Genomic DNA, 26719 nt, shown 5'->3' with positions numbered 1-26719 from the left:
GTGGCACTTAGATGAACAGGTTTGACCCCAGGACAATCCTGGGATAAACCTTAGGTCTAGCTACAGCCTGAGATTGCTTCCATGGGGCTTTTATTGCACAGTTACCTTACCTCAAACATGGAATTTTTACAGAGGTCCTGGTGATGTTATATTCCATTTATAAACCTCCAATGTTTTCCCACCATTTCTTCCATCTATTTTTATACCACAAAAATCTGTTAAGGAGGTAAAGTCAGAATAGATGCACAATGCATTTTGATTGATAGTGCTAGGAGCTGTTCATCTTGCAGCAGCCTTAGACACTGGAAGTGCAGAAAGTACTCTTGTGTTGTTCCTTTAAAAACACGACAACATTCAGCCCTTTGGGAAACTAGGAGTTGAGACAGGGCATGATAGTCCCTTCCTTACTTTAAAAAGGTCATACATTTCGAGATGAATGGTTTTACAGTGTGTGGAGAGTGCTTGGTATTTCAGGGGTCCTAGGATCTGTAGTGCTGCAGAGGTGTACAAAATTATGCATGGTGTGGAGAATGTGGACAGGGAGTCATTTTTCTCCCTCTCTCAACATACTAGAACCTGGGGTCATCCTATGAAGCTGACTGGTGGGAGATTCAGGACAAATAAAAGGAAGTACTTCTTCACACAGTGCATAGTTCAACTATGGGATTCACTACCACAAGATGTGATGATGGCCACCAATTTGGATGGCTTTAAAAGGGGGGTGGATACATTCCTGGTGGAGAAGGCTATCAGTAGCTACTAGCCCTGATGGCTATGTGCTACCCCCAGTATCTGAGGCAGTAAGCCTGTGAGCACCGGTTGCTGGGGAGCATGGGTGGGAGGGTGCTGTTGCACTATGTCCTGCTTTGTTGGTCCCTGGCCAACAGCTGGCTGGCCACGGTGTGAACAGAGTGCTGGACTAGATGCACCCCTGGTCTGATCCAGCCTGGCACTTCTTATGTGGGTTGCACATTTTTCGTATAGGCAGGAACATGATGAGCATGGCATTCCACCTTGTATCAAAACAGTTAAAGTGCAATCCAGCTCTGTTGAAGTCAGTAGGAGTTGGATTCCACTCTTTGCTAACAAACTAAAACAGGATTGAGCACGCTTAAGCCCACTGAAATCAATGTGCTTAAGTGTTCTTATTGGATTGTTACCCTTTCCTCTAAGGTGTCACAGCACATTTTTGTACACCCTGACTCCCCAGTGACTCCAACTGTGGTCTGTCTGGTCCAGATTGGCCCTGGGTTGCTTTTCATACCTACCAACAGAACTATGACTCTTGCTGAGAGCATCAGTTCCTTCAAGTGGGAGTGCGAGAGATGAGAATTTGCACTTAAGATTTCTTTATTTTATTTCTTTACGTTATTATACTTTTATTCCGCCAAATAACAAAACGTTCTCTGGGCGGATTGCATGATAAAGGAATAAAAGCTTTTATCTATAAGTTGCAAAGATAGTTGGAAAGGCTCAATTCCAGAAGCCAAAACATCTGCCAAAATAAAATGTTGTTTTTAGACTTGGACTATGATTGTTGAGCCTTAATGATTGGCTGTTACATTATTTGGAGATGGTAACAATACACTTGTGCCCCAGTATGCTAACACTTGGCTTAGCTGCAGTTGCCCTGTACTGGACTTTCACTAGAGGGTAAGAACATCTTGGGGGATCTCTGGCTTATGATGAACACATATGTCTGTGACTTGCGTTTCGCCTCTTAGGTCTTTTCCTGTGCTCAATGCTTAGCTTTCAACCCTATAACAGTGACATCTCTAAAAACAGAAAGGTTGCTACAAGGCAGAACAAAGTACCTATACATTATTTGCTCTTCATAAGTGTTTAGATGAGGGAAATGAGGTTAGATGCTATCTTCCTTACATTGTTCCTTAAATTTCTTTTCAGTGCATAGGCCTTAATATTTTGTACTTATGGGCTCCAGTGGGACCAGGTAGATGCAATGAATGCTCACCTAAACGGTAAGCAAAAAACCAAAACAAAACCTGTCGCAAGATCTGGCTCTTAAGAGTAGTGAAACCTTCGTGTTCTTCTAATCCACGCTTTGCTACTGCCTTTAGACTCACAGACAACCATGTTGTAACAGCATACCTTTGTCTTGGGTGCTTTAATTTCTTGGACTTATTTATTTATTTATTTATTATACCGCCCAATAGCCGAAGCTCCCTGGGCGGCTCTATGAAACTGAAGCATTCCAAATTGAAGGCCAGCCTGTTACCTTCAGCTCCTCTTCTCCGCTTGTAGGACAGAACTGATAGCGTGCAAAATGAGAGGAGGAAAGGGCACTGTGGAGCCGTACATGTTCAGCTGGTGCTGGGACTATCTTTTCTTTGGTAGGCACAATCCAGAATAATCCCTACTCTGTCATCGTCCTAGGGCAAGGTTCTCTAGGGATACCACTCCATCGCCTTCTGCTGTATGTTCCACACAATTCATTAGCAGCAGCATCAGAAATACCCTGGGAAGCTCAGTTATGGTCGGTTAGGCAGGAGCTTCTGGTTCTGTTGCACTTTGGCTTTTCTAAGTAATAACCTGCCTTCTTGAATTAGAAGATGTGAACTCAGTGTTTCCCTAGTTTTCCCTCTCCTGAGGGACACCCTACCTCACACTGCTGTGGTGGGAGAGAGGAGACAATGCTCCAGCAAGCTGAGATACATGGAGTTGGCAGCATCTTGCAGGCCATCAGTTCCTGTTTCCAGAAGAAGCAATATACTTGGCCACCCTTTCCCCCAGAACAGCCATTGTCCCAAGCTGTTTGTGGCTACAGGATGGGCTCTTGCATAGGTTCTTCACCGAGGGAGTTTGCATTGGGTGTAGGAGGATGAAGGAGTGTTTATAAGTGAGATGTAAAAGCCGGTGCAGGTGGCGTGGGGAACAAGGCAATACGGAGGCTATTCCTTGCTGGGTCTCTACTTTCCGATGCAATTAAGAGCTCATCATCAGCAAGGTAGGAAAGGTGGGTGGAGAAGACACTGTCATGTCCTCTGACACCTGCCTTTTTCTGGCATGGGATGAGAGTCACTGAGGGGAAGCTGTAGGCATCTAGAACTGATGAGCACCTAGGAGGCAATCCAAAGATGTCTGGTGCCTCAAATATATGATCCATGTCAGAGAAAGCAACGAGGGCCTGGGTGGAGTCATACGAGCTCTTCTCTGTGTCTTCAGACACATAGGATTGGGCCTGGCTCTTCTGCCTCAGGAGCCGCAGGTCATCTCTGAAATGGGGGTTAAAGAGCAGGTAGAGCAGGGGGTTGAGGCAGGCGGGCAGGGGAAGGACCACCAACAGCACAGCCTTGATGACTTCAGGGGTGATGAGGAAGAGGCTGAGCATGGAAGAGAAGGTCAGGAAGGCCACTGGGCAGTAGAGGAGGCAGTTGGTGAAAATGAGCCATGCGACATGCTTGATCATAGCACAGTCCCAGACAGAGTCGAACTCGCCTTTCAGCAGGTTGCAGTAGAGGCGGATGTATGTCCCGGTGATAATGAGGAAGCAGAGGGTGTTCACCAGCACTAGGGCCACCATGAAACCCAGCATGGAAGGCTTCCCATCAGGGAGTGGGTAGGGTAGGCAAAGAGGGGATGCCCCATACTCCCCGACAGAGAAAAGAGGCAGCGCTGCAGCCACTGAAGAGAGTGCTAGGCAACTCAGAGCACCTGCCTTGACCATGCCAAAGGATGGTACCTTCCCGTATGTCCGCATGCATGACACTGAAAGGCTGCATTGCACAGCAGCCAGTGTCAGCAGAAGAATGGATGCCTCTGAAGCAAACACTGACAGGAACCCGGTCACCTGGCACCCTGCGCCTGTTTCCCACCGGGCCCCGTATTTCGCAAAATGTCCGAAGGTGAAAGCATCCACGAAAGCCAGAATGGCACAGTACATGCCTGTCAGCATGTTGGCTCCGGCAATGGCACCAATGACAAACTTGATAGGGGACAGATAGCCAGGCGAAGCAAAGACAACCACCATGACTAGCCCATTGCACAGCATGGAGACCAACGTGATCAGCCAGACACCCAGGCGGATGACCCAACTCTCAAACAGGTGATCACAGGGCTTGAAAGGACCTGAAAAGGAAGTGGAGGAAGGAGAGAGATCACACACTGCAGCAAAGCCCCTGTCATAATACACGGACGACTAAGAAAGAAGAGCTTGAGGTTAACCAGGCCTCCCCATACTGGTGCCCTACAGATGTGTTGGACTGAAACTTTAATCAAGTTGGCTGGGAATGATGGGAGCTGCAGTCCAACATAACTGGAGTGCAGCAGTGCGGGGAAGGCCGAGGTACATGATGGTAACAAGTCTAGAAGTCTGGAGGCATGCTGCACCAGGCAGACCAATGTGCAATTGTCTTAGACTTGTAGCTCAACAGCTTTAAAGCCAGTTGCAGCAACCAGGTGTTGGAGCTGGACATTCGAGGACAAGGAATTATTTTGGTTATTTTGTTCTTCTTCCACTAATTGTAGGAAGAGCCAAATAGGGCATGGAAGACTGGCCTCTGTTTACTGAGAAACCTGCTCATTCTTCTGTCATTTCAACATTAAGGGCTAGAAATGTACATTGTTGTTATAAATGAGATTATCAGTTTGCATTATGCAAGTACAGAAAGGGTAGTGGGTAAAAAAGATTTAGCAATCATAGAATAACATTGTTCTGAAGGAAGTGCCATATATTATGCTCATCAGTGACCCATCACTTTGTATTTCCATGTTTTTGTGGGCTTAAAAAATAAGATGCATAGCAACCGTCACGCTTAACGAAATGGAGCTTTTTATACATTATGTTGTCTGTGTTTTGAGAATATTTCTTACCAGGGCTTGGTGTGCACTGGATGTTGGGGTGGAGCTTTGAATCCTCAAGTTCCAATTGGAAATCATCCATGTCAAGGTCATCTAGATAGTAATGCAGAAAGAAAGACACAGCAGGTGCATGAAAGCTCAGCTTGTACTGTAAGCCTGGTATATGCAGTGGTGGAGCTAGGTAATTTTAGACTTGATTGTTTTATGGGGGTCCCCTTTAGACAGCCATATGTAATACTTCAATCGTGAAGCATCCAAGTAACATTTCTCTCCTCCCATTCCTTGCTTTGCAACTGTTTCTGCATTCCTGAAATCTTAGGGCAAAGGGGGAAAAAACACCTGTTTGCCAACCCTGCTAAAAACACCAACAACTTTTGAGCATGTGCAGTTTCATATTTTAAACTCACATAAATCATAGCACCATCATGGTTATAGGAATAAAATGGCATTGGCTTTTGCTTCCCTGATGCTAAACACATTTACTTGAGAATATGCATCATTTTGTTGCAGACACGGATAACATGTTTTTTTAAAAAGTAAAAATAATAAAATGAGCAGCTGTAATGAGTGATGTCAGGGAAATCTGCAACATAATCAAATGAATTCAGATTTCTACGAATCCGACCTGCACATCCCACAGCAGACCAGCTTCTCCTGAGTCGCATGGATTCTGCAGACTTGCAGTTTCTTTAACTTTCTGGAATGTTACACAAATTTAGTTGTAGAAAAATACATAAAATTTAAAAAAAATACTGGCTGAAAAAGCACATTTCCTCCATAGGCTTTAAAACATGAAAATGTGCATTTTTGAGGGGTTTTTGCACATTTGTGCAGGTGCAAATTTGCACATGTCTGAATTTGCACAAATTCAGGAAATTGAATAAAATCCAATTCAATCAATGTTCTGATGATGGAATGAAAGGCACCTGACAATCTGAAATGCAGAATGGATTTGACAAAACCTATTCATCCCTAGCTGGAGCCATATACATGGCCTACTGCCCCTGACTATAAAATGTCTTTAAAAATAAGAGAAAAGAAAGGATACTGTGCTTGGCAGCATCAGCCCTTGTGGGCCCCAGCATACCCACTCTGGCTCAGATGTTGATGTCAGGCCTGTTTGCTGTTGCTGCTGCTCTGATCACCTGCCATACTCTGGGGAAGGATCTACACTACTGCTTTATAACAGTTTATAACGGTTTTGACAATTGTTCAGGCCCAGGACACGTTCCATATACCATTTTCAAAACGTTTTCAAAGTGTTATATCCTGCTTGGTGTAGCTCTGGCCTGGGTGATTATTTGTGGGTTCTCTGGGCTGTGGGGCAGTAGAGTCCAACCCCAGTTGCACCACTGGGCATGTAGCTTCTTTTCTTAAAGCCCTGGCTGTTGAAATGGCAAGAATGCCATGTTTGTTATATATATATATATATATATATTCCTCGATCTCATGCTTGAAAGAGCAAAACTTGGAAATAGGATTATGATTTACATGCTGAGAAATGCAAGGGCAAGTATAAAATATTTCACTCATTTGTAAAACAGAAGGAGGAGGAAGAAGAGGACAGCCCATCCCCAACAAAAACAAAACTCTAAACCTATCATTTTGTGAAGTGGGACTGTCTTATGATTTTAGAATCTATAAGAATAACTTTATTTGCTGATCATTCAAGCACACTTTAAACAGATGAAATGTGAACATTTGCAGTCTGCGTCACTTCCCCCCAACTGATGCTTCACTCTTTTTACTGAGTATCTATGGCACACATCAGCTTATCATTTAACCCCTGAGGTGCACATGTTTACAACAATCCACGGCTGAGGAAGAGGAGAAAGTACTTTCATACCTCCCCAAATTACTCTGGTCAACAACTCCCATGGTAAACATGGGATTACATCTGATCTGGAGCAATATTTTACTCCCTGATAAACCTTTAGAGCAGCCTTCCACTATGTGATACTCTCTGGATGTTTTCTACTACAATCCCCATTAGCCCCAGCAAGCATGGGCTAAGGTCAGGGACAATCAGTGTTGTAGTCCAAAACATCCAGACAGTACCAGTTTGTGGAAAGCAGATATAGCGGCCGCTCTCATGGGGAGGGGGAGGGGCTGCACTCTATTTCTAGAGTGCCTCATGTGCGTAACTTAATTTGTTTCTTTACATTCTCCAGACCTTTAGATATGGGCACCGAGCAACTCTATATTATTAGTGCACCACTGCTAGAAAACTTTCCTGAGATGGCTCATGAGGATTTTAATGGGCAACTCTGAGAAGCAGAGAACACGGCAAAAGCAAGAGAAACGTCTTGTTAAGTAAGGTTGCCCTCCGCTCCGACACAGGCACGGTATACATCAGAGATGCAAAAATTCAACAGATGCAGCGTTTCCCTTCATGGAATGTAATTGGGGAGAGCTGCCCTTGTTGATTTTCTGCCTGTCATGTAGCTCTTAAAGACACAGCGCCTTTGTCAGGAAAAACTATTAAAGCCCTACTGTTAAGTGTGTTTCCCTTCAATAAAGCTTGTTTTCTGCTTTAAATAGGAGCCTTACACAGCACGGAATTTATGATGATTATTTCCCCAAGGAAATACAGCTGAATGATTATGAGCTGTACCACACAACACCGATGCCTCCTCACTGTAGGGAGTCTAGGTTCGTCCCAGCTAGGCTAGGAATATGCTGGAACCTGGAAGAGAAGGACCTGTTGCCCAGCAGTCTAGACAGCTGAGTCTTTGCTGTTTATTTTACTGGAGGTGTCAAGAACATGATTTGGGCAGTCTTAGAAAGGTGCATATTCTTTCCCCACAAACATCCTGCCATCAAAACAGCCTGGTTGTACAAAGGGAGCCACACAGAGCTTCCACTGAACTTGTGAGGGAAACACCCCCCCCCCCCCGCTACTCTGTGTACTGCTGGATGCACAGCAAGGCTCAATGGCATAGCATAAAAGCTATGTAGGACCCATTCCTTGCGGCAACATGAATCCACTCTGTTCGCTACCCCTGACTGTGACTGAGGCAAAGGTTTTCCAGGAAAAGAAGTGAGCAAACCAGCCCACTCCATCATTGGCAAGATCCTTCCCACTCATAAGAGTCAGACTGCAGATGACCAACCAAGCTGCTATTCGATACATACTTTGGTAAGTTGCTGCAACTGGATTGTGAAGAGGGTTAAAAATATGGACGTATCACATGTTTCACAGTAGACCTAGAAATTGATGGTAGGGGGGCACATTTTTGCCAGAAAGAGTGGAAATGTCAGGATGTTCCTATGTCAGGATGTTCTAAATTTTAGACAGCTTGTGTGGTAGCTCTCTATAAGTGCTACCGTTCTTTGTACTTGAAAGAGAAAGCAGCAGGCGGTGAGGGGCAACTGATAGAGAGTGTGTCTGTGGACTGTAAAATACTCCCCAGTGGAAAACAGATCTTCAATGAAAAATATATTTTCTGACAGGAAAAAGACACAAACGAATAAATCAGAATTCCCACAAAAAACAACTATTCTCTTTCCAAAGCGTAAAAAAAAGTAGTATGGGGGTGAGGAGGGAAAAGCTGCAGGCACCACTTAATGAATATAAAACTTATAAATATGAATTCTACTTTTGCTTTTTTGCTTTTTCCAAAAGCAGCATCAACCACGTTTTGATGGTTACTCCAGGCTGCAGGTGGTGGCCTGACTCCTACAGGTTAGAGCCCTGCCTTTCAAAAAGCGAGGTGGTGATCCTGGCTTTTTCCAGCAACAGCTTCACACACAAGGCTGATATAACATAGGCCAGAAGGCTGTCTCAGAAGGATCAGGAGATGGCAACTCCCCTCTCCCCGTGGTCGTCTGTGTCGAACGCATTCCCCATTTCAGGCAGAGTCTCTCGGTCTTGTCAGTGTGTGTGGGCCATGTGTTTATACAATCATGTCATGCAGCAAACAAACAATCCAAGCTGTGGTCTGGGAATCCATGTACTTCCACCAATGTTTTTTGCACGTGACTCGCAGTTGCACAGAAATCCTCCTGCCACAGAAAGGTTTGCCCAAGTGAGCGGCAGGGTCCTCTTTATGCAGCAGCCACATGGATTGAGTTGGCCCACTTTGACCCCTGCTGTACAGAATCTTTCCCGAGATACCCCTTAACCTTCCCTTTCAGTTCCTTGCAGTGGAGAAGCAGCAGTTAAAGGTGTAAGCTAGTCACAAATATTAGGGTAACAATCAATGTGTACAGCTGGGGCGATGGCCTTTTGCTCCAAAACACCGAGGGCCTGGGTCGGCTTTCCTTCTTAGCGGTGTTCCCGCCCTGTTCTTACTAGCTTAACATCTGCTTTAACCAACTCAGATTGCAACCAAAAGGTCAAAACAACCTAAATCAGAACTTGGTCTTACAGTGGTTATCCGCATGGCCGGGTAACAGTCCCAAGGTCTTCTTGTGGCCATCCTCATCCTCAGGGCTCATATCCTCAGAGTCCCACTGACTGGACACTTTGAAGAAGTTGCCACATGCTCCATAGGCACAGCACTGGTAGGCATAGGGCACCTCCAGGACCCTGGGGAGGAGAACGCAAGGCTAGTAAGTTACTTGATCCCCCCCGCATCCTGCACATGGGTCTGCGGAGGCTCATGATGCAAAAAAGGGAGCCTTCTGCATATTGATCCTGGGAAGGAACAAAGTTAAATGGAAGGGTGGAGAGATGCAAAGGGGAGCGAAGCTTCTCTCCTTTTAACAGCGGTGTGGAAGAAGGATTTTTTTTTTTTGCACATGAAGCTTTCAATGCAGGCTTGAGAAAAACAGCAGCGGCCAACATCCCCTCTTTCACACAACTGTGGAAGGTACAGGAGCCCACCCTCCAGTTTTGAGCATGGTGTGTGTGGGGCCCCCAAAGTCCACATTTCAATGGTTTCTTTTAATGGGTAGCCAGTACAGGATAGACATTAAAAACCAACGTTGTCTTCTACGTTAGACACTCTCTGATAATGCATTGGGCAATAAATGCGTTGCGAAGGCCCTGAACGGGGTGTATGGGTGTGTGCTAAGGACTCCTCACTTACATAAATGATCCATGTTGCTGGCACGTCTGTCATTGTGTTCTGAGCCTTCTGGAGCATTGTCTTAGCTGTTTACTCTAACCCCTCCAGGCAGCTCATTAATCCGCAACAGACAAGACACGGCCACACAAATAGCATTTACTGTAGGAAGGCTGGATGTCATTAGCTGAGGTTGGCTTTTGCAAAGGTTTTCCGCTCTGCTGAGCCCCAGGCGTGAGCCCCCTGCTTCCAGGGCCTCTGCCTCGTGTGCGAGTTTGGATGATGCCAGCGACAAGACATTCAGTGGCTCATCGATTTCTCAAGGCAGTGATGGATTCTGAGTGTGAGCAGGAAGTCATGCTTGCTCAAACCTCCGGCCTAACAGAATTACATGGACATGTCTGGTAAACATGGACAGCGGAAGGCAGATCAAAGCAGACAAATAAAGTCCAGTCAGAGAGAGAGAGAGAGAGGGGCGCCGAGGGCGCCTTGTGAAGCCAGGAATAAAAAAAACAAAGTTCACCTCATCTTGGGAAAGCTTTCTTTAGTGAAGGATTCAGAGAGGGCAGGGTTGCCTTTCAGCTTCAGATGAGTCAGTCCACCCAGACCAGCCAATGGCAGTGTCACCAGCTGATTGTCCGTCAAATCCCTATGGGAATAAAAGGCAGAGGGGACACTGGAACAGACAGGAGATTGATGTGCTGGACCCAGGAAATTGGCTTCTCGCGATTTTTTTAAAAAAAATATTCTGGAGGGCTTACTTTTTCAATTAGGACTTCTATATGATTTGTTTTGTATTTTCATCATATGTTTTGCAAGCTACTGTGAGAATCCAATGGGTGAGTTGATGGGATATTGTTATAAATTTATAAAGAAATAAAATAAATATAAGATGCCTCTTTTCCGCCTCTGTTCAAGTTAAGATGCCAAAGGTACTTCCAGACAAAGCTCTATTGCACTACTGCCCTGCCTCATTTCCGGAATTTTGTGAGGTGTCCAGATGACATCGCCTTCAACTTGTAACACCCTCCTGTGTCCCCCCACCTCTTCTTCTGTCTTAATGCAAATAATCCATAAAGAAGAGATGGAAGAGCTGCACAATGCTTTCTCATTGGTAGCAGCAGGAGCCCTCCGTTTGGATAAGCAATGGCAGAAAAATATACAGTGAGCATCTACACAAAGGTGCCACACACAAACCTGCATTAACCTACCCGAACACTACATTCAACATCTAAGGTCCTCTTCCGGGTGCCTACTCCAAGGGAAGCTCGGATGGCCTTCTCTGTGGTGGCCCCCTAACTGTGGAACAATCTCCCTGATGAGGCCCGCCTGGCACCGACATTGTCATTTTTTCGGCGCCAGGTCAAGACTTTTCTCTTCTCCTAGGCATTTAGCAATATGTAATAAGCCTGGGTCTATTTTTTTGGCTCATCGTTTCCAGAGTGATTACAGTGGTTTTAATTGTATGCACATTTTGTATGTTTTTGTGGTTTTTAATTTTTGTATATTGTTTTTAAATGTTTTATCTTATATGAACTGCCCAGAGAGCTTTGGCTATGGGGCAGTATACAAATGCAATAAATAAATAATTAAATAATACACATATGACGTCTCCTGTGGGAAAGGCAACACCCCAAGAAGCGAGCCTAAATGTATTTCTCCATGGTAAAAAAAGGCAAACACTGACAGATAATAGACACCTTGAAAGCACTGACTATTCATAGGAACAAGAAGACTTGTGCTTACCATGTAATTCAAATGAAATAGCCCACACTTTGGAAAAATGTATTTGAATTGAATACAGCTGTTCACAGATCACATAGCAAATATATAAAGCTTGAAAGTGTTCAAAACACTTCATATAGATTATCTTCACCTCAAACCTATTAAATAAGTCTGTGTTATTATCCCCAGATGAAGGATATGCCCGAAAATCTATCTAGTGAGCTTGTGGTTGAGGTAAAATTTGGACCAGTTCACACTCTTAGGATGCAATCCTGCGCACACTTACTGGAACTCAGTGGGACCTATGACAGGCATGGACTGCCTGTCTCAACACGATGACCTCATTTACACACGCAATGAAGTGGCAACAACAGAGTGGGCTGCATTACTTCAGACTGTGGATTGAGGTGCCTTTTTTAAAACTGTTCCCACATGTAAAAAAAGAAAAAGAAAAACTCCCTGCAAATACCAAAAAAGCACAACAGGAAGAAAGCTTATAGCTCAACGCACTCCCCACTGAACTAGTTGTTAACTTCCAGGAAGGATATGGATGGATATATATATATATATATATATATATATATATATATATATGGAATTATTCAAAAAATGTGACCCCATCCTGCCTGCAGTTTAAAGAGATACAGTCTATTCTACGACCACAGGACTCTGTTACCTCATTTTGATCCAAACCCAGGCTTAGCCCTCAATAGCTTCACTTGTAATACTGCTCTTTATTTAAGCCCTATTTGGGGGAACAGGAGAGTGTACCACTCTGATTAATTTTTCTGTTTGGACCCTGATGGCATCTAATAATGTATTTTTGTCTATTGCAAAGAGAAAAGTATGCTTTGGAGCAATCTTATATTTATGCTTTTCAGCCAATTTCTGGAACAAGGGGCCAAACTAGACAATATGTGAAAATGTATGTATCTGTTGTTGTTGTTTTGGTGGATTTTTTAAATTAATAGCAGCAGGGGATTGGGACTGTGGGGTTTTTGTGTGTGTGTGGCGGTGGGGGAGGTTGACTTGTTCTTTGGCAACCCTTGGGAGGGGTGCTGCTCCTAGTGTCAAATAGTAACTTGAAGGGGGGAGGATATTGTTGGGACTTTGGTCCAGAGCGGAAAGGTTAAATAAACACAAAAAACTTCTCCCTGCAATATCATAGTCCAGATCATGCTCCTCACAGCTGCTATTTAAATTAAAGAACGCATATATGAGTACGATGAAGTATTTCAGCCAGCTGAAATGCAACCTTTTGCTTTTATTTCAAAATGCAAACACACTTGCCATGAAACTTCTAGCATGAGGTAGGAACTCCACCAAAGAAAAGAAATGAAATATCTGCCACTGCTTAAGTACTTTTTTCATTCTCTGACTTCCTTTATGATATTCCGACACAAACAATAGTAAAACTATTGTCACCTCATTATCGTCTCATTCACTTGCCAGAGCAAGAAGAGTTTGTCAGTTACCCTGGTACTCCGGCAGATGACATCACTGATGACTCCTGCTCTAGAAAAAGGGCTAGAGTGTTGGACTGGGAGTTGAGAGATCTGGGTTCTAGTCCCCACTCAGCCATAGAAGTTCACTGGGTGACTTTGGGCCAGTCACAGACTCTCAGCCCAACCTACCTCACAGGGTTGTTGTTGTGAGGATAAAATGGAAAGTACACCATCTTGAGTTCCTTGGAGGAAAAAAGGCAGGATATAAACATAATAAATAAATAAATAAATAAATAAATAAATAAGGCCTGGTAGGGGGATCACCCCCCTGTGTTTGCTCTCCATTATACCACTGGCTTTGGGTCAGGTGAAAATCACACCTAGCTGTGTAAAAGGAGATCAGCCACTACTTTTTGAGCACTTCAGATAGTCAGGATTAATTTTCCACTTAATGCAAATATCTGCCTTATGTTATCAGTGCAACTTACAACTTGATGAGAGAGTGGAGGGTCACAAAGGCCTCAGAGTGGATAGACTGGATGTAATTCCAACTCAGGTCTCTGCAAGACAAAGGTACATACAGCGATCGATGTGGAGTATGCTTACGAGTCTATAAATGGAAAGGCTACAGATGCCGGACAGGTTGCCTGCATGTCCAGCACAGCTGCCCCTTAAGTTATAGCCAGTGTCTCAAAATCCAGTTGTAAGGATTGTAAGGCAGGGTGAATCCTTTAGTATTCCTGAATGCATCCCCATGAAAATCTCTAAATAATTTCTGTTTTACAGAAGGTCCTCTTCTATTAATCCCAGATGCTCCAAACCAGCATTCCCCAACCTGGTGCGCTCCAGATGTGTTGGACTACAACTCCCAGCATCCCCCAGCCATGGGGGAATCTGGAAGGAACCAGGATGGAGAAAGCTACTCCATACAACGGCTGTCATAATTCCTGCCTTGCCCACATTCAGTAGACTGGGTAGGTTTGGAGGGGACAGATGGAGCTGTTAGAGTGGTGAACCTTGGTTGGTTTGTTTATTAAAACGTTTATGCTTTGCTTTTCAATCCAAAAGTTTGAAATATTTTGGAGTGCAAATCAGTTTCTGTTTGTAATATGTTTGTAACAGAGGAAAAGAGTACATCACAAGCCTTCCCTCTGTGTGAGGTATATAATATGTGTATACTAGACATATAAAGTGTATGTTCATATTTTAAGTTCATCCGCATCTGTTACTTTTGCAGGCTTGGCTCTGTGCCTACTGCTGTTCATTTGGGGGGCAAAGTAGATGTCATAATAAGAATGAGCTGTTGTGTGTCCAGGCATGAGTATGGACAATTTGTTTTGAAGGGGTCTTTGTGTAGCTGAGGTCTGTAATCATGCCCAGAGCACACTGCATTATACTACTCACAATCTCTTCTCTTTCACTACACTGGAAAACTCCAAGAGCTCCCCGCAAGCTGAACTTACATGGAGCGCAAGGCCATGAGCTGCCCGAAGGTGTCTGCTCCAATTTCGTGGATGCAGTTGTGCTGAAGGCCACTGCAAAGACAGAGAGGCTGCAATGGGAGAGGGAAACTTGCTTTGCAGAGTTCTTCATCCTCATTGGCAACAGAAGAAAGCGGTGCCGCCATGAAGGTTACTTTCATTAAGGACTGCAATGGGGTTCACATTTCAAGGGGAAAAGGGATGAAGAAACAAAACAACCCAGTCCCACCCACCCCTTCCTCTGCTTGCCGGCACGGGCCTTGGACAGTGCCCCATTCAAATCAAAGGCGTGCTTGTTTGAGGGGAGGGGCAGTTTTAGCACCGAGGTTTCTTTATACCAACATTTCCCAGGCCTCTTCAGCATCTGCTCCCACTATGGAGCCTGGAGGGCTCGATGTCACTAGCTGATGTTCCCACCCATGGGAATTCTATGGGCGAGGGGACAGGAAGGGAAACGTTGGGGAGTCAAAGATTGTCTCAACCTGAACACCCTCAAGAAATATGTATGGTGCTCCCAACATGACTTCAAGCATGCATGCAATAAGTTCTACGCTGGGCCCCAGCCAGGAAAAAGTGATACATCCCCCCACCCCCGACGTAGAGACAATAACCCCCTAGAAAAGTCCCGACCAGGTGCCTCTGCTCCAGGATCCGCCTCTCAATTGTTCACCCGTTGCCACCGGCAGCTTAACAGGCAGCTCAGACTGGGGATTCCACCCCAGCTTGCCCCAAAGCAACAGTTACTCACATCTCTTCCAGTCTCTGGCAGTAGTGGAAACTGGGCAGCTCCTCAATTTGATTGTGTGAGAGCTCACTGTGGGGAAAATAACAAAGGTTAGAACAAAGCCAGCCTTCTTGAAGGCTCTCTTGGAATGTGTCTGGAGGAGAGGAAAGGAGTGGGTGACTGCAGGCTATGCAGCTGGGGAAGCAGGAAACCTCCGAGACAGGTAATATCTGTGTTGCACCCACCTGATGCTTGGCACCGGTCTGCTCATTGACTTCTGTGTCCTGTTTCCTGCTGTTATTCCTACATTACTCAACCCCTTCCCTACTCACTCTGCTCCTTTCATCATCTTTCCATGGTATCCAATTTACCAAAAAGCCGTAGCTATAACGGACTCCTACTTGCTGTTTCTCTAGGGCAGCCTTCCTCAACCTGGGGCGCTCCAGATGTGTTGGACTGCAACTCCCAGAATGCCCCAGCCAGCTGGCTGGGGCATTCTGGGAGATGCAGTCCAACACATCTGGAGCGCCCCAGGTTGAGGAAGGCTGCTCTAGGGCCTGACATACACAATTGTCCACCACATGAAGTCTGGCATAAAATAAGCTTCTGCATCTAAGGTAAGTATTATGCCCTTGCATCACTTTGAACTGTTCGGTTTGTGAGCTGGGGCTGGTGATGGTGGTATGAAAGAGCTGTAGGTGTCATTTCAGAGTCGGAGGTTTTCCACTCCAGCATTTTCTTCAGTTTGCACCACCATCCTGGATGATTTCTCCCCATCCTGATTCTCCACCCCACCCCACAGTTTATCATCATGATCAACTCTCAGCCCAACATGCCCTGTAAGTTGTATTCAAGCTGAGCCAAATCATCCCTGACAGAAATGGTCTGAGGAGTGATGCCAGAGTGATCACAGGTATCCTCTTATTGTCACTTCCCTGGCATGGATTAAACAGCAGAGTGGAAAACATACTGTGGCTGCCCAGGACACTTTTGTGCCTGACTGGACAGCAACAGAGGTCTAGGCTTGGTGTGTTGGCAGTGAAGACGCCTCTCGAGAGTCTCAGTAAGAAGGGAAAGTATGTTTATAACTCACAGGATGCGCAGGCTGGGTAGCTGCTGGCACATTCCCCCAGGAAGCAAATGGATCCCAGCCCGGGTCAAGGTCCTGTAGGAGAGAAGATGATACAGTTAATGCCATTATTCCCATGGAGGCTTAAAAGGCTTAGTCCAGGAGGAGGCAAACAAGTGCCCACCAGATATTTTGAATGACAATTCCCATACCCCCAGCTAGCATGACCAACGGTCAGGAATTATGAGGGCTCTAATTCAAAATATCTGGAAGGTGCCCAGTTCCCTACCCCTGGTTTAGCCTATTCTTTACTGCCAGTGTGAATATTGCTCACGAAGTCTAGGCTAAAATCAGATGGGATGTAATATGTGACATATAGGAATCTCTTACACGTAGGAGAATGGGGGTGAAGGCTAGAACAAATTGCTGTGTCACTGGGCTGGTTTGCATGATTGCTGTAGCTCATGGGCTGTTTTAGGGCTATGCGAGGGTCGTTTAACCCACATGTAAGCCACCCTCACCAGGTTGCATGACACGATAAGTCACAGTGACTGATTGTCATGGCTTGAATATTCAAAAGATGGGGCAGCATGAACCACAGCACATTGCTGTGATCATGTGAATCCAGTCACTATCTTCTAAGGCCATATAGAAAAACAAGGAAATGTTAACCTGGCTGAGCCAAGTATACCCTTTACCTGGCCAAATTTCCACAGCAGTGAAGCTGCAACATAGCCTATGTATACCTCCCAAATGATATCAGATACTAGCTAATCATGACTTGGGCTGCTACAGCATCACTCTAAAAAATTTGGTCATAGGAAAGTGGAAAACTGCCTGAAAAAGCATGTTTGGACAGCAGCAGCTCCCTCTGAACCACAAGTAAACCTTCATATCTACTTGTGGATCAAAGGAGACCATTATCCTGCAGTGATTTGGGTAAGGACAATACCAAACCAATTTTCTGCCCATTCTTTTCTTTCCCCTGAATGGAATACAGTAGATTGTTTGGGCTTAAAAAACAGGTAAAGGAAACCCAACCCAAAACTTTTCAACTCACTTTTGTATTCTTTCCTTAGTTACTTTCAACAAATGAACAGATTATACAAAAAAACCCACCCCAATTATGGGTTGGATCCCAACTGATTATTCTGTTAGAGAAGAAGCAACCATGAAAGGGCTCCTTCCATTCACAGAATGCACTAGGCTCCAGTGAAGCCTTCCTGCTAGAGGAAGAAGGCAGAGACGCAATTTTTGCTGACTTATCGCCCACCTCAGTGTTGAGGTGACTTATCACCCACTTCTCATGTTGCTCCGGAGGGTCCCCCACTCTTCCAGAACAGCTTTCTAGGAGGCACAGAGGGGTGCATGGAGGAGAAGGAATTGCAAAGGTTGCCTCCCCCTCCCTTTCCTCTGGCACGAATAAAACTCCAATAAGTGCTACTGTGGATCCAAACCCTTATGACAATTGGGAGGGAGAAGAAGAGGGTAAATGCAGTAACCCCAGGTTGAATAGTCCTGTTCCTTACATAATCTGGAGTAACGGATTCCCAGCAAATGCTTTCTCTGGAATAGCCTTGATGTTGTTGTTATGGAAACCCCTGTTAAGCAAAAAGACACCAGGCTGGTTAAGGGGTAGAATATAAACGGGGTTTGTTTAAAAATGGAAAGCCTTTGAACAGCTTCACACAATATAACATTTACTATATGGAAATTTTAGTCTGTCATATGTGATAAATGCACAGACCTCCTGCTTGTATTTGTGGCAGGAAGCTACTAGTACAGCCAATTATACTTCCCTGCTCTTAACTGGCATGATCAACTAGGAAATTCATCCTTTTATTTGTTAACCTATGTATTTCACCAGTCTTTTGTGGAACCCAATAATATATTTTAGGGTTCCAACAACTCTGACTTGGTTTGCACATAACAGCAGCAATTCCTGGGATCTTTGGTAATTGTTGGGTTAACTCACACTTTCTGGGTTTGCATGTCATGAAACAACTGAGGCAAAGGGTATACTTGCTGCTGGGTTGTTAATTAAAGGCAAAAATGTCTCATGCATGGCTCACACACTCTGCTGTTCCCTAACAATTCCTGGGTTAAACAACCCAGGCATTACTGCCATTATGTACACACCAGGTCAATGCGATGTGAGTGTGTGCATGTGTGACTTTTGGAGATGAAAAAATGGGATGAAAAATGCAAATCATTTAACAAAGCCAGCATTTTAACTAAACGCCAAACCTCACATCACAAACAGGAGTTATAACATAAGCAGAATATATGCAAGCAAGTACAATAGACATCTTCTGTACTCATGGGAATCTAAGAATGTAAACTTTGAAATCTACACCTGTATCCTGGGAGCACTGTAAACTGGTGCTGGCAGCTGAACCACCACAGATATGTGGAATGTAGGAACTAGTAGTACTGAAACAATGCATGTCACACACACAGCCCAAATTAGGACCATCTGAACATGCCTTAAAGGTTGGGAAAACCTATTACCCGCAATGCATGCCCATCTCTTGAACAGCCACAAATTGGCTGTGCCCTGGAAAAATGAATGGACCTCAGTGAGGTGGAAAATGAGAAAGCTCCACTGAGGGTGATAATTAGAGGCCCAGAGCTTCTTCTAAAGGGATGCAGGCCTGGAGGGAAAAAGCAGCAGGTCTGCGGAAATTGGCCCTGCAAAAGATACCCAAATAGTCAGTGCTGTGTGCTTTCAACAGCTCTCTCAAGAGAGGTGTATGCCCACTCATCCTTTGGGCCACATGCCATTGCTATTAAAGCCCATGGCAGTTTGCCCAGTGGTACCACAAGCCTGGGAATTCTACTTGACACTAATGATGTCCATCAGACATTTGTTGCAATGCCGGAGAGGAATAATTTATGCGAGGAATGGTAAAAGAGGAATGCATATTAAGGTTTGGAATGGCCACATTAAAGAAGGGCCCAGATTATCTGTTTGAGCATTATTCCTACAAAAACTACAAGAAATGCCTTACAGCTCTTGAAGTCGTCCGAGTGTCCTAATGGCCACTGGGAATTCCACCAACTCATTATAGTTCAGGTCCCTGGGAGAGAGAAAGACAAAGCCATCATTAAGAAAGCTGGAAAAACTCAACGAAGTGTGTCACATTCCAAAGGGTTGGAAACTTGGAGCTCTATCAGACGAGCGTTTTATTGCACGCTCATTGATGAGCACCCACGGATTTTTGCGGGTCCCTCTCACCATGTCGTCTGCCTCCTGCATGCCTCCCACCCCTTCTAGACTTTTTCACGCCACAAAAAAATGCCCCAGTGTTTTAATACACAACACCGTTATGTCTGCCATGAAGAATGCCTTAAATGGAATATGGCCTTATATGTATGCTTTTATAAGCTGTATTTTATTGTATTGTTTGTATTGTATTGTATTATATTGTTTGTTAAGTTTGTGAAATTTTGTTTTGTCTTTTTCTGTAGAAAATAATAATAAAAAAATCGTAAAAGGAAAAAAACACATCCCAGTAAGTCAGACTTATTTTTAAAGATGAAAGTTGCTTCTATCTCCTACTGTGTAAAGGAGAAGCAGCGCGATCAAAATGACCCACAGAATACGTGCCTGTTGTTTACTTCCTCTCGCAAAAGAGGAAGTAATGAGGGACAAACACTCGGGTGGAAAAGTGACAGTAACCAAACACGATTTCCCCCTGTGTGATGATGGAGAAGAGCTTTCCAAGGCTATCCAGTTGCCTATGTCTGGAAACATAGCCTCAAAGAGATGCTAAAATAAGAACATACGAAGAGCCATGATGAATCAGACCAAGGGTCCATCTAGTCTAGCATTCTGTTCACACAGTGGGCAACCAGCTGTTGACCAGGAACCCACATGCAGGACACAAGTGCAAGAGCACTTCCACCCATGTTCCCCAGCAAGCAATGTACATAGGGTTACTGCCTCTGCTACTGGAGGAAACCCATAGCCAACAGGACTAGTAGCCACTGAATACTCTGTTAGGAGATTCATCAGGCCAAAGCAGACTCCAGTGATACTTCTGTTTTGATCCACAACATCCTTCCCTGGCATATCCTAGCTGCCTTTCCGGGATGAACTGCCTTTTCAGTGTCTTGTCCTATATTCACCACTGTCCTCTCAAACACATCTGCAGAGGCAAAGCAAAATGAAGAGGAAACTTCCCCAACCTCCCAGAACTCTTGACCACTGGCCATGCTGGCTGCAGCTGCTGGGAATTAAAGTCCAAAACATCTGGAGGGCAGCAGGTTGAGGAAGACTGCTTTAAAAGCATGACTTTCTTCACAGCTTGCTTTGCTTTGCCCTGTTTTCATAGATAGAAGGGCAGGCAGCAGCAGCAGCCCTGTCTTGAGCAGCAGCAATACATAATTTGAGGCAGCAGCTGCAGCCTTTACCACCTAGGGCAGAGCTGCTGCTGCTAGGGTAAGCGATGGAAAGCAACTTTAAGGAAATCCAGAAGCTACAGCTGCCATGGGCTTAACTGGACTCCTTCTACAATTTGGTAATAGAAGGTAATAGAAGATTCCTGCATTGAGCAGGGGGTTGGACTCGATGGCCTTGTAGGCCCCTTCCAACTCTGCTATTCTATGATTCTATGATTCTATGAAGGTAAACCACTTCTGCCGCAATATAGATCCATTCACTGCTGGCCCAGATAGAAGAGAGTTTAATGCATCATTCCAAAAGAGATGGGGAGCAATGGAAATACAAGCGCCCCTCATTAGGATGATAACGTATGAATTAGCCCCTGGATCCTAGAAAATGGGCATGGTACCAAAAGTGTGATGAACACCTTATTATACATTCTTACCATTATTTGTTACCACAAAAATCTGGTACCAACCCAAATACATTTTCTAGGCATGGTAACGCTGGGGCTATGACATATTTATCACATGTCACAGATAGGGTGAATCTAATACCTGAAAGCATCTCTAAAGTTCTAGGAGTGAGTGAGATTTGGTATCAGGGGCTACATATACAATAAGGCCTCTGCACAAATCATATTTTTGTGGGATCAGGGTTTGCCACCCATCCCACCATTTGTGGATTACAACTAATTATAACTCTCCCCCCCCCCCTTGACAGTCTAATTCCAATGCTGAGACAATAGGATTCAGGCCCAGGGGAAATCTCTCCATTCATTCTTCTGTGTCTTGCATAAAAGGAGCCAATAGGAATTAGTAGGCTGCTGATGTTTCACTGTCGTTGAAGTTCTGTTTACAGGTATGAAATTATGCTCATCAAATGTCATAGCAGGCAATAGTTCTGTCTTAAGGCAAGGATATGCATGCAAAGAAATCACACGATATAGCCTTCCTTGGAGTGTACCACTTCAAATTACTAGTGTTTAATCACCTCACCACCCCAGCCATGTCATAAACTCCCTATTATTCTAAGGTCCTTTTACTGACATGCTGCTTATTTGGGAACCCAAGGCTGAAGACAAAGCTCAAATGTTGGGACTGTAAAATATAGAACTGCCTGGTTGGGTAGATGTTAGCAGATCCCAAAGATGCTTGAAATCTCAGCAAGTATCTCAGAGAAGATTTGTGGAACAACTTGCAAGGAATTGTTTGGGAATTGTTTTGTCACAGGAAAACATGCTGGATATATGTTAAAAGATCACGAGTAAGGAAAGCATTGAAATCGGCATTGTCCTTAACGGTCCTGAGGCTGCAAATACTTACAGGGAAGGCCACTCTGTAGATTATGTGCTGCTCATCATGAGATCATTGTCCTAATATTAAGAATAGGCCAGCACAATAGAAATCACTCTGGCACTTAAATGTCATGTGACCTTTTCTATTGAGAGTCTTCAGCCCATGTACCTGTTTCCCTCAAATTATCCCCTACAGCACTAAGCTGGTGTTGTTTTTGTTGTTGTTGCTAGCTAAATCACACCCTGGGCGGCAGCGCTCCTAAATTCCTTTGCATACCAGGAAAAGTGTTTAAGGAAGGAAATGTAAAAAAAATCATAAAAAAAATAAACGGATGACCCAATCCAATTCAAATTTAGTATGCTTAAAGCTCTTCTTAATATCTATTACTGTGCCAATTTTGATGTCTTTATCTTTAAAACTTACACAGATGTAAGCATTTGTTTAATTTGACGCTTAAGAGTATCAAATCCTGCTCCTGCACCCCCAGTGGCCGCTCGGAAAACAACAAATGATTCGCTCCAAAACTAGTAGCAAAATAGGTCGGGTCTTTTGGCTTTATAGCATATTTAAAGCAGGATGCATGGGAGTACTTCACAGTCAAAGAAGATTATAAACTGGAAAACTTCAGAGTACTTCACAATGAAAGCAGATTATAAACTGGAAAGCTTCGGAGTACTTTGCACACAATTCGCAGTGATTGCACAGTATATTGCTGGTGTGATAAAGCTCTAAGTGGTAGCCAAGTGGATTTTAGTTGATGAATATCTTAGAATGATAGAATACTTACTAGTGCCTATGGATTACTTTGTAATTGCACTTAATGGACCCCAAGGTAATTGCCATATGGATGGGATTATGGCTGAAGGACAGAAGTAACCATGAATTTACTCTGGAATTAAATGGGATTTGGTGTCTAATTACTTAGTAACTCCCACTGTCCCTTCCAACCATTGCCTTGTAATTATCATGTAATTCTCCTGTGCCCTCGTTCATTGTAGGCAGGCTAGATGTGCCTCTTATTAGCAATTGGAAAAAGAAACAGGTAACTCAGATTAATGTCACAAGTGTTCACATGAACTTCTATCAACTGCTTATAATGCCTCTGTAAACTCAGGTGACACAATCCAAGACTGAGCGAAGTACGCTTAAGTTGTTTGATTTCAGTGAGTAAGCACACTTTATGTTAATCTGTGGTCAGAAATATTTTCTAGATTTTTTAAGGCATCAGTCTTCCTGACACACTGCCATGATCTTTGCAACTAAGATTGTAGTGCCTGAATTTCCTTTCCTTTCCCCCCTCCTCCTCCTCCCTCCCAATCCCCTTTCCTTTTGTGTCATGTCTTTTAGATTGTAAGCCTGTGGGCAGGGATTGTCAAGAAATACTTTTGTAAACTGCCGTGAGAGCCTTTTTTAGCTGAATGGCGGCATAAAAATCCTTAAATAAATAAATAATAAATATGATTTCAATTGCCATGATTACAAGGGTGTTTTCACAAGCAACACCTTTGTCTTGAATTCATCACCTAATATTGGGCGGTGGTAAGTGGTAAAGAGCCATTTAAATATTGAATGTCTTATCAGTGTACCATTTCATTCAAATTGCAGAAATGAAAAATGCCTTCTCAATAAACTTAAGCCCAAACAATGCACACTGTAAGAAAAACCTGACTGATAATCTTATATTGTAATGCTCTAGCAGGTGGAGTAGGACAGCCAAGGCCACTAGATGAATTGGACTACAATTCTCATAAACCCTGACTGTTGGTTGATGGGGCTGATGGAAGTTGTATCCCAGAACATATGCAGGACATCAGGTTGTCTACCCTTGGGATTTTGTGCTGGTGATGAATCCTTTGGCAGTGACAGGTTGAAATGGTCTGATGAGTAAGAAGCATTTCTACTGCTGTTGCTTGAGCACCTCTGATGTCACATCATATTTCCACAGGAAGGGAGGTGGGTGCTGAGTGATAAATGTGAAGAAAAATGGAGGATACGGTAGCCATGTGTCCTCTTTTACAGGTGAAAGTCCTCTATTTGAAAGGCTACCAGTGGACTGTTCTCTGTTTTGAAGGTGTCCTCTATATGAAGGGCTGTCCAAACTGAGTCTGGTTTAACGATAAAGAACCAGCAGCTGGGCCAGCAGCAGGCTGAGGAAGGCACACAGGACATCTGGTCAGTCTTCCACACTATGGGGAGATGTACTGTATTTCTATTTAAATTATAATATTTATTTCTAAGTTTGCATCTATACATGTAAATTAGTGTATTACGTTTTATGTAAACTGGTATCTTCTTTGGTCTTCTTTTTTGGCGATTGGTAAGTGACCACCCTAATGGGGGATGAGGAACGAGTTCAAAGTAGATAAGGAAGCAACTAGGAGGAACTTTTTTAAAAAAGATATTTGATGAAGCAATGGTTCAAGGTAGAATGGAAGGAGCAGTGATCCACAAGAAAGAAATGACACTGACTCCGAGGAGTCAGAAGAGGCAGTAGACCTAGGAGTAGAAGAACAGAGACTGGTCCAGAGGAATGAGGAGAAGTGAGAAAAGTCAGAAGAAGGAATATGAAAGGGATGATTGCATTAGACTGCAACTGCTGATGGAGAGCTTGCTAGACCAACTTTTCCAGGACCAATAGCATTCCTATGGATGTAAAGAGCTATGAAACAGAGGATATCCCTTGTGAAGCTCTAGTCCTCCAAAAGGCCTCTTCTATGAACATGAGGAATCTGCCAACCCTTGATATGAGCCATGCTAGAAATGCTAGTAAAAACAAAGTGTCAATAGATAGCCTATATAATTAGCAACATGTAAGCCATTTGTTTGCTTTTTCAGTTCCTCTTCCAAGCACTCTGTTTCAAGGGCTTTCTGTAATTGCCAGTTATAATTTTTGTTTGCATATCAAACAGCATGCAAGTACATGCAGGAATAGTTCTTCTTGAATGAGTATTGGCATTCTTCGCAATGTTGAGAGCCTATCTGGATAAAGCCACACTCTCTGCTTGGCAGAGAAAGAATGTATTGTATTTTTCAGCACATCCTTCTGGATAAGGGAGCCATTCCCCCAACTTCATCTGGGAATGCATCAGCTGGAGGGGCAAAAATTACACCAGATGCAAGCAAGTTGAGATGTACAAAGAACTTTCTTGGGGCCTGCTCTTAGGAACACCAGTGTTGGGCAATGCAAAGTATCAAAGAGGCAGTTGTGAAACCTTTGAGGTTTAAGAGTGGGAGATCTTAGGAAAGTCCCACTGATTCACTTGAGGAAGGAAGGAAATAAATGTTAATGCAGGAGGCATGTCCACAGTTCACACACTGAAGGCACCCCCCACAGATGGATTTGTAAAACAGGAGAGAAGAAGGGTGACATAAGTACACGTGCAGAGCTGTACAGAGAGAGGAGAGAAGAAAGAGGAGAGAGAATCTATATAGGCAGAAATAGGCCTTACTTTGAGCCACAACCCAGTATAGCTTGGCCACAGACTTGTTTTTTAATGCAAGCAAGAGACAGTCAACATATGGAATAATACTAAAAAAAGAGAGCCTCACTGGGCATGTGCAGAGTGCCTTTCCATCACCAAATCCTGCCTGCTCCCATATATAGTTTAAGGTGTATTAGGCATCTTCCTTTGTAATGAGGGACAAACGCACAGGCAGAGAAGTGATAGCAAGCAAACATGATTTTCCTCCGTGTGACGACGCTCTAGGACTTCAGATTTCTTTCAGAATTATAGTTTAGTTTCTGCTAGGCTAATCACACTGCCGCTTTAGTCTGTCTAAAAACAACTGTCTAAAAACAATTTAGAAGACTACCCCAGAATACACAAGGACTCTCTCTACTTACTCAATGCTGAGGAACATGCACTTTGAACCTGTTCGGGGGTGGCAGCGGCTTTTACTGCATGTTTTCCAGGTCAGCCTTCTCTAACCTCGTGCTCTCTGGATGTGTTAGACTACAGCTCCCATCATCCCCAGTCAGCATGGCTATTTGCTGAACATGGGGAGGACCTATGAGACAGGTTTGCGAAGTACCCTCATTTAGATTTTAGACCATCTTTTAGGACTTTTCAAATACAAATTAGGCAAAATAAAACATAACCAAAATATTCCCAATATAGAGCTTTCAGCTGAATAGGAAAAAGTCTTATCAAATTTTCAAAACAGATGCAAATTTGGGTTTTATTATTCTTCAGGGGCATGGTAGGGCAGCCACTGATAATGCCTACACAAGACTTCAGGTAGTGGGATCTTTTCTTACCAGAATCCCAAGGCCCATCAAATGGAGTCAGGTAAAAAATAGTGGCTGAAGAGTGTGGACATATGCTTAGACTCAATGCCTTTGAGAGCGTGCCAAGCCCGGGAATTTGTTTTCAGTACCATAACTAAGCCCAAAGCTCTCTCCCACAAGAATGAACTCCTGGTTTCCCCTAAACTTTGCGGTAGGCAGTGGGGAGAATGTATTTATTGTTGGTATTGTTCAATGATTGGGAGTTAAAAATCAACTCCTTGCTCATCCTCTGTTAATCACCTAGAGATCTACCACTACATAAGAAGAGCCATGCTGGATCAGGGTCCATCTAGTCCAGCAATCTGTTCACACAGTGGCCAACCAGCTGTCGACTAGGAATCCACAAGCAGGACACGGGTGGAACAGCACCTTCCACTCATGTTCCCCAGCAACTGGTGTACGAAGGATGACTGCCTCTGATATTGGAAGTGGCACATAATTATCAGGACTAGTAACCACTGAGAGCCTTCTCCTC

The 26719-nt window shown here is 44.0% G+C and overlaps 1 protein-coding gene across 1 annotated transcript in view; it reads right to left on the bottom strand.

Moving 5' to 3' along the window:
- Positions 1-2124: 2124 nt before the first annotated feature.
- Positions 2125-26719, bottom strand: part of LGR6 (leucine rich repeat containing G protein-coupled receptor 6) — a 175080-nt gene continuing 150485 nt past the window's right edge. Inside the window, exons 8-17 of the mRNA XM_063140345.1 lie at positions 19283-19351; positions 17801-17872; positions 16296-16367; positions 15227-15292; positions 14461-14532; positions 13486-13557; positions 10351-10476; positions 9189-9349; positions 4831-4911; positions 2125-4086 (exon numbers count right to left, since the gene is read on the bottom strand). Of these exons, the coding sequence (XP_062996415.1) occupies positions 2852-4086; positions 4831-4911; positions 9189-9349; positions 10351-10476; positions 13486-13557; positions 14461-14532; positions 15227-15292; positions 16296-16367; positions 17801-17872; positions 19283-19351 (2026 nt within the window). The 3' untranslated portion in view covers positions 2125-2851. The remainder of the gene's footprint in view (positions 4087-4830; positions 4912-9188; positions 9350-10350; positions 10477-13485; positions 13558-14460; positions 14533-15226; positions 15293-16295; positions 16368-17800; positions 17873-19282; positions 19352-26719) is intronic.

The sequence above is a fragment of the Elgaria multicarinata genome, chromosome 1 (genome assembly GCF_023053635.1).
Source record: "Elgaria multicarinata webbii isolate HBS135686 ecotype San Diego chromosome 1, rElgMul1.1.pri, whole genome shotgun sequence".
Lineage (NCBI taxonomy): Eukaryota > Metazoa > Chordata > Lepidosauria > Squamata > Anguidae > Elgaria > Elgaria multicarinata.
Note: the sequence above shows the minus strand (reverse complement) of the source record. Positions and strands in the feature narration are given on the sequence as shown.